This window comes from Dioscorea cayenensis, chromosome 10, assembly GCF_009730915.1.
Source record: "Dioscorea cayenensis subsp. rotundata cultivar TDr96_F1 chromosome 10, TDr96_F1_v2_PseudoChromosome.rev07_lg8_w22 25.fasta, whole genome shotgun sequence".
Classification (NCBI taxonomy): domain Eukaryota; kingdom Viridiplantae; phylum Streptophyta; class Magnoliopsida; order Dioscoreales; family Dioscoreaceae; genus Dioscorea; species Dioscorea cayenensis.
Genome location: NC_052480.1, coordinates 22,819,611 through 22,831,091, shown reverse-complemented (window position 1 = coordinate 22,831,091; position 11,481 = coordinate 22,819,611). Strand labels below are relative to the sequence as shown.

The following is an 11,481-nucleotide window of genomic DNA, read 5'->3' as shown; positions in this document are numbered from 1 at the left end:
ATGTATAATTCTCTAAAATTTGTTGTTATTTGTGAAAACCTGTCTTAGAATAATTAGAATACGAAGTCAAATTAAGTTGTGAAATAACTATAATATTCAAATATTTTGTATTTTTCCCCCTTTTTTTTTAATCTCTTTTCTTTTCCAATTCCTCAACTTAATTGCCATACTTCCCAGCAACTTTTCTATCATGATAAAGACATGCATAATAAATTCAATAATATTACCATATAATTTTCATAAATTCATCTGAATTTCTTAATGAATTGAAGGTATTTGCTGAAATATTCCTAAAATATTCTCTATCTCTCTTATATATTTTTAAACTAAGGAATTATTTAAATATGGATAAAAAAAGTAATTAAGAACAGACCAGGGAGTTTTCTGTAAATACGGTATATTTTATAGAAATGTACACAAACAACCTTAATAAAAAGTAAAACTCTGAGAATTTTGGGCAATTTTTATATAAATGATTTGAAACTAGTTAAATGCCTGGAAGTCGAGATGACAATTAGTTAGCTCAGAAGTAGTCACTTGTAGGCATAGGGTCAAAACTCTGCATACTGTCCAGATTAATGTAGCAATACTGTTCACACACGGTTTTGGGCTTAATAATTATTTACAGTACTATTTTAAATGAGTTTGGTGGATCTTTATAGAAGGTATTGTATTCCTCCCCTCTATGGTTGAAGATAGCCAGTGGAGAGAATTTATTAGTTCGAAATAGTTTCTGAAATTTTTTTTCAAATGTGTATATGACAAGATTTTCATTGTCCCTATATAACGCTTAGTTGAGTTAATAAATTTCTAAGCCGTTGATAAGTAATTGTAACGGTTACATAATTGTACATATCCGTTTCTTGACACCTGATTGCCACTTGTGGCTTTGTAAAATAAAAAAAAAAAGGTCAATCCCATGAAGGGTAAATCAGTAATTTCAATTCAAACAGACATTTCCCGCTGAGGTAAAAAAACGGACCTTCAAACCCAGTTCAATAACAATCCAGCCATGCTCATCAAGATCAGCTTCCGTCCAATCTCGAGGCAATCATACGTCCAACATTAACAAACAAAAACACCATCCTCAAAATCTCATCCGTCCATTTACTCCAAGGGCAAATCCGTCATTCCATCCACATCAACTCACAAAAAAATAAAAAACCCCCGCCGTACAAAACCCACTTTGAAACCCGAGTTCCCCGCCGATCCAACACCCCACAACGTCTTCAATGATACCGAGATCAGCACAAACACGAATCTCGAGGCAATCGTACGGTTCAAAAACAGGATAACTTGGTGGGTTATTCCCACTTCCGTTGGCTTCGGACGAGACTCGCGGTCTGGTTCTCCGCTCTTTCAATCCACTTCCCATCGCACTTCCCGATTTTCTCTCTCTAAATATATATACCAACCCTCCTCTCTCTCTCTCTCTCTCTCTCTCTCGCCGGAGATCGCCATTGATTCCGGCGAGAGCTCGTGGAGGTTTCGAATATTCAAAGCCTCACTGGCGAATGCTTCTCATATTATAAACAAAAGAAGAGAGAAAGAGAGAGATCGATAGAGGAATAGTTTATATATATATATATATAAGGGGAGGGCTTGCGTGCATTGATGGTGTTGATCATCTTGCTGTTGCCTCCTTGGCTTATGCGGCACTCCACTCTCGCTTGGATTGCTTGGTTTTGGTCTTCCCATGATTCGATCTCTGAGTAGCTAGCTTGGGTTTCTGGGTTTGTTTGGTGGAGTTGTTTTGTGTGAGAATCAGAGCGAGGAGTATCTTTTGGTGAGTGTTTGGAGCTTATTTTCATTTCGTTTTGTGGAAATCTGCCGTTGTTCTTTTGGATATTTTTGGGTTTGCTGCTTGATCCGCGCTTGATTTGAATTTTTTTTATTTAAATTGTTTTCATTGAAGTGATTATTTTGTTTTTTTATAAAAAAATTTTTTGGCCTTTTCTTCGGCTTCTGACCGATCGCGTACGAGTTCTTTGTAAAAGAAAATTCGCAAAAAAGTTTTTATAAATATACTAGTAAAATTTAGCAAGTTTTCTTTTATTCGTACTTATTCTTTCAAATTTTTGTTCTTTTGTGTGAGCTTAGAATTTCGCGATCTGTTTGAATTCAAGGTGTTTGGATTTCGTTGGAGAGCGCCAAAGAGAAAGAGGTGTGAGAACTTTGGAGCTTGAATTATTATCCTTAAAGTATTTGGTGTTTATTAAGCTTCAGGATGCCAACAGAGATGATGGATCGGAGGCATCTGTCTTTCTTTTCAGAGGAAATCTGCTTCCCCACCGAGGTATCAGCTTCGTCCCTGAGCTTATCTTAATTGGTTTCTCATATGATTTACAGACGCATTTTAGGAATTTGTGGGCAAAATTATGTTTTGTTGTATTATACATAGAAAGAAAAAAAATTAAGCTTTTCTCTTTGTTTTTTCTTATGATGTTCTACTTCTGGCACTGTAATTTTGTGGCTTCCATGTGGCTTATGCTTTGTTCTCAGAGACATATTGGACTTTGGAAGCCTGACTCAGTGCCTGATCACCAGGGTGAGTGTTGGTATTTTGTTTGTGCATTTGGATTAATGTTTGTGAATGACTGTTCTTCTTGTTGATTTTTCAGTTGTTCACTCGGTAACTATTAGATATGGTTTGGTAGCTCTGTGTGTGTGTTGGTTTTATTCTTTGCAGCATCACATCACTTAATTGATGGTTCATCATTTTCTTCTTCTTTTTCTTTTATTTCACTTTTTTTTTAACTGAATAGGCATGTTTCAAATGTGTATGAGTTCATTTTCATCATGTGATAAATTATGTGTTATCTGGAGATTGTGGTCTTTCAAGATCCACTTTGTCTATGTCTAACATCACATTGAGAATAAGCATTGTAAGTAATTCAACTCTGATGTCTATATTGCCTTAACATGGAGACTTTTGACCGACATGGTTGCTGGAGTAGGAGACCAAGCATGTTTCTGCATATAGGGCCGTAGTTCTGTTAAATGAAAATTATGACCAATCTGATTATATTGCCTTTATGTAGAGACTGTTAATTCACATGGTTAACTGGAGACAGAGAGAACACATGTTTTTCATTATAGTGGTGTATTTGTGCCAAGTGCAAGTTAAGGGCAGCCTAATTAATACATCGGGTGTTGCCCTTACACTGACCTTGTTCAAGGTTTCTCTTTTTGAAGAGAATCTTGAGTTCTATTTTTGTTTAACAAATGATGCTGTATTTGGAAGTCCAAGTTTTTGCTGCGATACACGTCGTATAATTTGTTTCACTTGTAAACTTAAGTGCATAGTTAGATCACTATTTGATTCCCTTGCCTTTTTCCCCTTAGGTCTGGTTGTGCTCTTTTGGTGCCCTAGTTTTTGTTTTTAGGCAAAAACACACACACACACACGCTTTGGGATACTTCATGAATAGTCAACAATCAGCACTGAATTATAATGTACAACAAATTTTCTTATATATTGTAAGAAGTTTGATTTGAAAATGGATTACAATTGTAGTTAGACCATTAATAGAATCATGACATTTATTACAATATGAAAACTCATTCAAATTCAGAGTTTACACCTCTTGTAAAATGTGATACTATCTTAATTATATAAAACAGTAGTCTGAATTCTAAATTGGCTGTTCTTTCTTTTCATGCTTATAACAATTCAAGAAGAAAGCTCATTTGTCACTCTATCTTTTAGAATGTTAAGGTTGCAGCTGGTTCCAGGTGTAATCTGTAGTCTTTCATAATTGAAATATTTGTACTTCTGATACTATCCTGTTTTAGTTTGGCCATTTGTGGGGAACATGTTGGAAAGTTTCCTCCAATCTCTGCATACCAAAACTTGCTTATGAAATCTTACTCGACAATATTGATTACTAATATATGATTAGTGTACTCTGTACACCATATGTAGACAAGATCCACCGAGTTGGTGATCACTATTGATCATTTTAATGTTAGACTGGTTCAGATGGTGCAATGTCAATGAACCACAACAAATCTCACTTATTTTCCACACCAATTTGCATGTTGAGATGTCCTTTTTTTATTCATTGTTCAGCTCCTCAGTCATCTATCTGTCAATTTTAGCTATGGAAGTATGCGAATGGGTGATCTTTTATTTCATGAGAATTTTTTCCTTCATTATTTTATTCCCTCACAATGAAAATTTCCATCGAACTTCTCCTCTTTAGCCGGCAAAACTTTCTTTTGGCTATTTATTATCTGCAGGTACAGAGCGAATGGCATTCATGCCAGGGAGTAAGTCAGTTTCTTCATCTTCGATGGAAAAGCTTCATTTCTTAGGGTCCAGGCCTCTGGAATGCTTAGAACTTTCACAGCCGTATGTCTTCAAAGACCAGAAAACTAAATCCAGTCTTAATCCGAGTTTGGTGAGAATGGAGAATACTGCCACCAAATCCAGGACTTGGAGAACTGCAGAAGATTGCAGCTCAGCGTCTGATTTGCAAATGCAACACTCAACCCGATGCTTGGAAGGAGGCAAACTTGGTTTAAATGGGGTCCATTATGAGAATGAAAATGCTCTCTTCTCAAGTTCTTTATCCGAAGTATTTAAAAGAACATGTGCGTACCTTTCATTTTTTTGCTTATGCAACTGTAAACATTTTCCATTGTTGATGCATTATGTTGTTCATGTGAAATAAACTAAACTTACTAAGTTTGTTATCGGTTTTACCTTCTAGCTGATTAATTTACTGACAATTACTTTCATTCCTCTGCATATTGAGGCAGTGAGGTTGTCATCCAATGATTCTTTTGAACAATATGCCAATAATTTTAACTCCAAAGTCAAGGATGAAGACCCATTTGAATCCTTACAAGATGTTGAAGCCCAAACAATTGAGAACCTACTTCCTGATGATGATGATTTATTCTCTGGAGTCATTGACGATCTTGATTGTGTTGCTCGACCTCATGTTGGTGGTGATTTTGAAGATGATCTTTTCTGCAGTGTAGGAGGAATGGAACTTGAGGTGGATGATGGTTTCAATTGCAACAATGTCCCTGATTCACTTGATGGTGGTGCTGTCTCTGGTCAGCAGGGTGGGTTGAGTAGTGCCTTCACTGGTGAACATCCATCCAGAACACTTTTTGTGAGAAACATCAATAGTAGTGTTGAGGATGCTGAGTTAAGGGATTTATTTGAGGTATTTTATTATATTCTGTTGGCAAATTGTTGCATTTTATATTCGTCAAATTTAAGGGAGCTTTCTCATTGATGTTTCATAATTTGATTGTTCTGTTATATTTTTACAGGAATATGGGGACATCCGTGCACTCTATACAGCATGCAAACATCGAGGTTTTGTTATGATATCATACTTTGATATAAGAGCTGCAAGGAATGCAATGAAAGCTCTTCAAAATAAGACATTGAGGCGTCGGAAGCTTGATATACATTTCTCTATTCCAAAGGTAGTATCTGCATTTTCTTCCATTCTGGTTTTGTTTCTCTAAATTTTTGACATGTCACTGCTGAAGGGCATGCTACTAGCTGATAAGCAAACATATACCATTAGGCCACCTTCCTTTTATAACATAAAATAGCATTATACAACCTTCAGAACTACAAAAGGATTTTGTTCCTTATTTTGCTCTCCTTTTTCCATAGGGATGTGTTCTTCCATACAGCCCTTGACAACTACTACACACCCTTGGATGCATCCTTTCTTTTTGTCCTTTAAGAATAATAATCCATTTCATTCTTGGTCTTGTCCTTAAACTTCAATAATGGTGTTGATCACATGTGCTGTATGGGATCTTATTTTGCTAGTTTTAACTTCTCATTCCATGTGTATATATTTGCTGTGATATGCCAGGATAATCCTTCAGAAAAAGATATTAACCAAGGAACTCTTGTTGTTTTCAACTTGGATTCTTCTGTTTCAAACGAAGACCTTTGCCAAATTTTTGGTGCTTATGGAGAAATCAAAGAGGTGAGCCTGATTGGGTTGTCAATGTTATACTATTTTTAGCACTTATAGCAATGCATAGACTTGCTGATTCTATCTAATGTTTTACAGATACGTGAAACTCCTCACAAACGGCATCACAAATTCATAGAATTCTACGATGTTAGATCTGCTGAAGCTGCTCTTCGTGCATTGAACAGGAGTGATATTGCAGGCAAGAAAATTAAGCTTGAACCTAGCAGGCCTGGAGGTGCAAGACGGTAATGTTCTCCAAGCAAACTCACTTGTTCATTGACCTCAAACTGAATTCAGTTCAGATAATTTGTTATTTAATCTGTCGGATATCTAATTTGATAATATGCCATTCATTTGTTGTTATGTAGGAAATTTATTTTCATTAATATTGCGCACAAATTCTCAAACTGCTCAGAATCACATTAGTAACCGAAGTCATAGCAGTATTGTTTTTGTCCTCATTACTTGCTAGTTTTAGGTTGCACCTATTGACCTTATCAAAATTGGATTGAGATGGGATTTGATTCCATGAAGTGGTTTTCCTCTTTTAGCATTTTTTATTATATTTCAAATTTTGGAGACATGAACTTGTAGGTTTTAATTGTAATTCTAGTTTGTTTTAAAAACATCAATAACTTCATGCTGACTTGAGATTCTGTTTCATCTCAATGCAGCATTCTCTAAACTTAGAGAGGAGCCATCTGCACTTCTGATAATGCTCTATTCCTCCATAATCACATAACAATAAATACATGTAGAAAGCATAATTCCACAGCACATTTCTGGTTCCAGAGGTGTTTTCTCGTACCATTTTGCAGGCATCCATTTTGCGGAATCTCTTTAATTTCTATTAATGTGAAACATTTAACAAAATTATTCTTGATGTATTCTGATTTAAATTGGGATGTCTACACAACATTGACTGATAACATTGCTTTATATTTTGCTTGCAACCTTGACTCATTTTCAGTTATTCTTGGAACCTTAATGTGCCCCTATCTTTAACTTTTGCCTTATTGTTATGTCAAATGTTATGCTTATGTAGATGATTGAATGTTCTCTTGATTAATAATAAACATTGGGTTCTTTATATTGTTTTTCAGTGATACTTGTTTATTAATTGAGGTTTATTTATTCAGCAGCTTGATGCAACAGTTATGCCCAGAGTTGGAGCAGGATGAAACTAATGGATGCCAACATGGGAGCCCTCCCAATATTTCGTCATCAGATTACCACGGTATGATTTTATATATTGTTATATCGGATGCCTATTTGATGGAAACTTGCTTATGCTGCAACTTCTGGCTCATTTTTTGTTTTGTTTTGTTTTGTTTTAATTTTGGGTTATGCATTGCTTTGACTTTGGCATATATATTAATCTGTTGATCCGTATCTCTTTCAGAGACTATTACGATGGGCATGATCACCGCCAATGGTCTTGATAATGGTGTTGCCCAGGGCCTTAACTCTTCATTTCAAACGCCAGTTTCTACATTTATGAACACCAGAATTCACGGGATCTCTCCTAAAGTGGTTCATAGACTATCCTCTCCAGTCAATGTTACATCAATTGGCAATCATGCATCTTGCCTTGTTGATCACAATCATTCTGTCGGGCAGATAAATTTTAGCTTTCAAAGCATGCCGGCTTTCAGCCCTCACTCACTTCCAGACTATCATGAGGGGCTAATAAATGGCATCCCATGCAACTCACCAAGCACGATGTCGGCAATGCCTATTAACATCAACCCCATGAGTGTTGAAGGAATTGACAAGAGGAGCATGCATAGAGTAGCTTCTGGTGGTCTCAACAGTCATTCCTTTGAGCATAACGGAACTGGTAAGGACAATGCTAAAGTCTAGACCTGGCCCATACCCTCGTACAAGGTTTATCTATGTGTAATTTCATGGGTAAAACTTGCAGGTACTCTTTTCTTTTTTTTGGGCAGGTAAATTGGGCGGGATCCGTGGGTTTAAAAAAAAAAAAAAACATTCTAACATATATGGTATATATATATTTTATATTTAAGGTAAAATTTTAAAGTTTTAATAAATTAATGGTTGGTTAGATTTTGAAGCTGCCTAAAATGATGTTTGATACCTGGCCAAAATTTTCTTTCTAATAATTCTTATACTTAATGTAAACATTGGCAAATATCCTTTTCTATTGCTTGCCGGTATTATATGCATCTTCTGTTTCACAGGTCTTGGAAGTTTGGGAAATGGTAGCTGTCGGTTGCATGGACGTCAATTATTTACAAATAATTCCATCTCTTATCAACACCATGCACCGGGGCCTATGATATGGTCCAATTCACCTTCATTCATGGATAGCATTCCTCCTCAACATCAGCAACATATGCATGGGATTCCAACAGCACCATCACCAATGATTAGCCCAGCTATGCCTTTGCAGCACCATCATGTGGGTTCTGCACCTACCATAAAACCTTCCATTTGGGATATGGCACATGTGTTTTCTGGAGATTCTGCAGATTCTACTACTCTTCATCCAGGTTCTCTGGGTAGCATGGCTTTTTCTGGCAGCTCTCTATTGCATCGTTTGGAGTTTGCTTCACAAAACATCTTTCCTCATTCTAATGGAAACCATGTAGACTCTTCTGTTCCCTCAACATGCATCGGAATTCCTTCACGTCAGCAAAGTTTCCATATGTTTCATGGAAGGAATTCTATGATGCCGATGCCTGCTTCATTTGATTCTCCAAATGAGCATGTAAGAAGTCGGAGAAGTAGTGATGCTAGTGGAAATTTGTCTGAAAATAAAAAACAATACGAGCTTGATATTGACCGCATTCTCCACGGTGAAGACTCCCGGACGACGTTAATGATTAAAAACATCCCCAATAAGTATGTGAACTGACATCTTGCAAATTACTTTTTGATCAAAATTTCTACTTTCTGTTCTGTTGGTTATTTTTAATTTATTGAAATCATCTTAACCTCGCTTACAGGTACACCTCTAAGATGCTTTTGGCTGCCATTGATGAGCATCATCGTGGAACTTATGATTTCATTTATTTGCCTATTGATTTTAAGGTAAGTAATATTGATTCAAGGACAATTTGTTGATTGTTACCTAGTAGGACTTATTAATCTGATTGAAAATTTCTTTTTCCTTTGCAGAATAAATGTAATGTGGGCTATGCTTTTATCAACATGATTAATCCGCAACATATAATCCCATTTTTCCAGGTTATTCCCACTGCAAGCTCATTATCATAATTTGGATTATATTTCCCACTGTGCCAGGCCTAAGCTAGTGTCCTAATTAAAAATGAAAAAAATATATATTGTGTGCAGGCTTTCAATGGTAAGAAATGGGAGAAATTCAACAGTGAAAAGGTTGCATCACTTGCGTACGCTCGTATTCAAGGGAAAGCAGCTCTGATTACTCACTTTCAAAACTCTAGTTTGATGAATGAGGATAAACGGTGCCGTCCTATATTATTCCATTCGAATGGTCCAAATGCAGGTGATCAGGTATGACCAATCATATTGTATTGCCATATCATCTTTAAATTATTTCACATTTATGGTCATTAGTCCCTTGGATCTCAAAATGACTTAAAGTGTGAATTTAGCTTTGCGCATACTGCCAGCCAGGCTTCTGAAATTAGCTCACAAAGATATTCCCCACACTGTTCTTTTTGTTAAACTAGGAGCTCAATGATTAGAAGCCTATTGAATAGTGGCGGTGATTTATATATTTTACACTTTTAGAGGGTTTATGCAATCCATTCATTATTTTGCAGAAGGGTTGCTGATGTAGCCCAACCATTGAAAGTCTAGTATTTTGGCATCAGACATTCATGGAGATATAACCCGCAATACATTTTGTATTGAATTAAAAAGATCAATTTGTTTGTTGATTTCAGTAATGCCTGATCTTTGATAAGTCTTTGTAGAAGAAAATCTAAAAACTTTAGTGACCAAGGTGCAATTACCACAATTCACATGTAAACATAAGGAATTCTCTCCAGAGCATTTCAATCACTATAAAGCTCGATTAAGTAAATTGTTCAGTTCTGAACTTCTTAAATCTCAATTATTATTGCAAAACACTGAATGACTTCCCCAAATTTGTAACATTTTGTTGCATGGTTGTAGCTACCAACATTACATTTTGCTACTCTTTGCATTCCTTATTTGAAAACCACACAGAATATTATCAACCTAGGAAGTCTCAAGGCTTTATTAACTCTTTCTCAAATTGTTAAAATTTGAACGGTTACTCACGAACTCCTACGATATTTTCATGTTTTTCGTCATTGCAGGAACCATTTCCCATAGGTAACAACGTCCGAACGAGACCTGGCAGGTCTAGAACCATCAGCAATGTAGAGCACAATCAAGGTAGCCCAACCAATTCTGCTCATGGAGATGAAACTCCCAATTTTACTGATTCTTCCTCCTGATCCACAACAAATTCAGAGTGATACAAAGAACCTGTTCATTCTGGGTGCTATCAAGAAAGAATTCAGTTTGTACCATGATCTCATTCCCAGTTTTTCCTTTACCTTCAATCCTCATTATCTAATGGGGATGTGCCAAAAGGAGCAACAAGAGTGAAATGTACAGCAGTTTGATGGCAGTCAGAGAAAATTAGAGATGACGATGACGATGACGATAACTGATCTGCAGTTTTGATAAAACCTTCTGTGCATTCCATCATTCATGTTCAAATTCTCCATTTTTAGTTTTGCATAGCCTTGTTGTTGATGCTATCTTTTGAAAATTTTGCTGAGCCACTGCTCAATGTTTTTGTGTCTTATTGTGTCCTGTTTACTTACAGCTCAGATGAATACCAAAGTATTTGAATCTATGAAACATTTTGCAAATCTTTTTGTGCTTGTTCACTTGTTTGGTGACATGAGGGTAAAACAAACTGTAAATTAACCAAAGAGTTCTTAGTCTACTTTGTATTGATTTCACTGTAAATGATGTGTGAGACTTATAAGTGTTCTGAATTCAGATCTTACTGATAATGGTAGGTACTATTGTACTAGTGTAGGCACAGGCATGTAGCTTAAAATCATATGTCACTAGATGAGGATGTATGGATTGGATGATCAATTTCTGGTTTTTCAAATTCTACTGATAATAGTAGGTATTAGTGTAGGCACAAGCATATAGTTCAAAATCTTACGTCACTGGATGAGGATGTATGGATTGGATGATTAATTTCTGGTTTGTGTGTATGTTTTTAATTAAATATGGTTGTTGTATTTATCAACAAAAAAATGTTTTTTTAAAATAAAATAAGTTAATCATATATATTAAAAATAAAAGGAATATCGACATAACAAGGAAAAGAAACTAAATAAGTTCATAAATATGCACATTTCCCATAACAGGACATGCATGGGGGACCAAGACTTTTCTCCAAAGGATGTAGCATGATTACCATATCTCTTTCATCATATTCCAATTTGGTTATTAGTAAAAAAGAGAAGAAGGTGAATTGGCACATTCTACAAGTTCACAAATATGCACATTTCAT

General features: G+C 35.8%; 1 protein-coding gene across 5 annotated transcripts; it reads left to right on the top strand.

The window, feature by feature from the left end:
* The first annotated feature begins 1,318 nt into the window (after positions 1–1,318).
* LOC120270659 (protein MEI2-like 4) lies at positions 1,319–10,831 on the top strand. Of its 5 annotated transcripts, none has more exons than XM_039277722.1 (16): positions 1,319–1,786; positions 2,127–2,164; positions 2,238–2,296; positions 2,503–2,548; positions 4,243–4,596; positions 4,765–5,180; positions 5,290–5,448; positions 5,853–5,969; positions 6,057–6,205; positions 7,100–7,197; positions 7,363–7,800; positions 8,165–8,828; positions 8,933–9,017; positions 9,105–9,173; positions 9,282–9,461; positions 10,256–10,831. In XM_039277722.1, the coding sequence occupies exons 3-16, from the start codon at positions 2,240–2,242 to the stop codon at positions 10,394–10,396; spliced, it is 2,973 nt and encodes a 990-aa protein (XP_039133656.1). In that variant the 5' UTR covers positions 1,319–1,786; positions 2,127–2,164; positions 2,238–2,239; the 3' UTR covers positions 10,397–10,831. The 5 variants fall into 5 exon arrangements, with proteins under 5 accessions (XP_039133656.1, XP_039133655.1, XP_039133653.1 ...); XM_039277721.1 differs by having other exon boundaries at positions 2,101–2,164; XM_039277719.1 differs by having other exon boundaries at positions 2,127–2,296.
* The last annotated feature ends 650 nt before the right edge of the window (positions 10,832–11,481 follow it).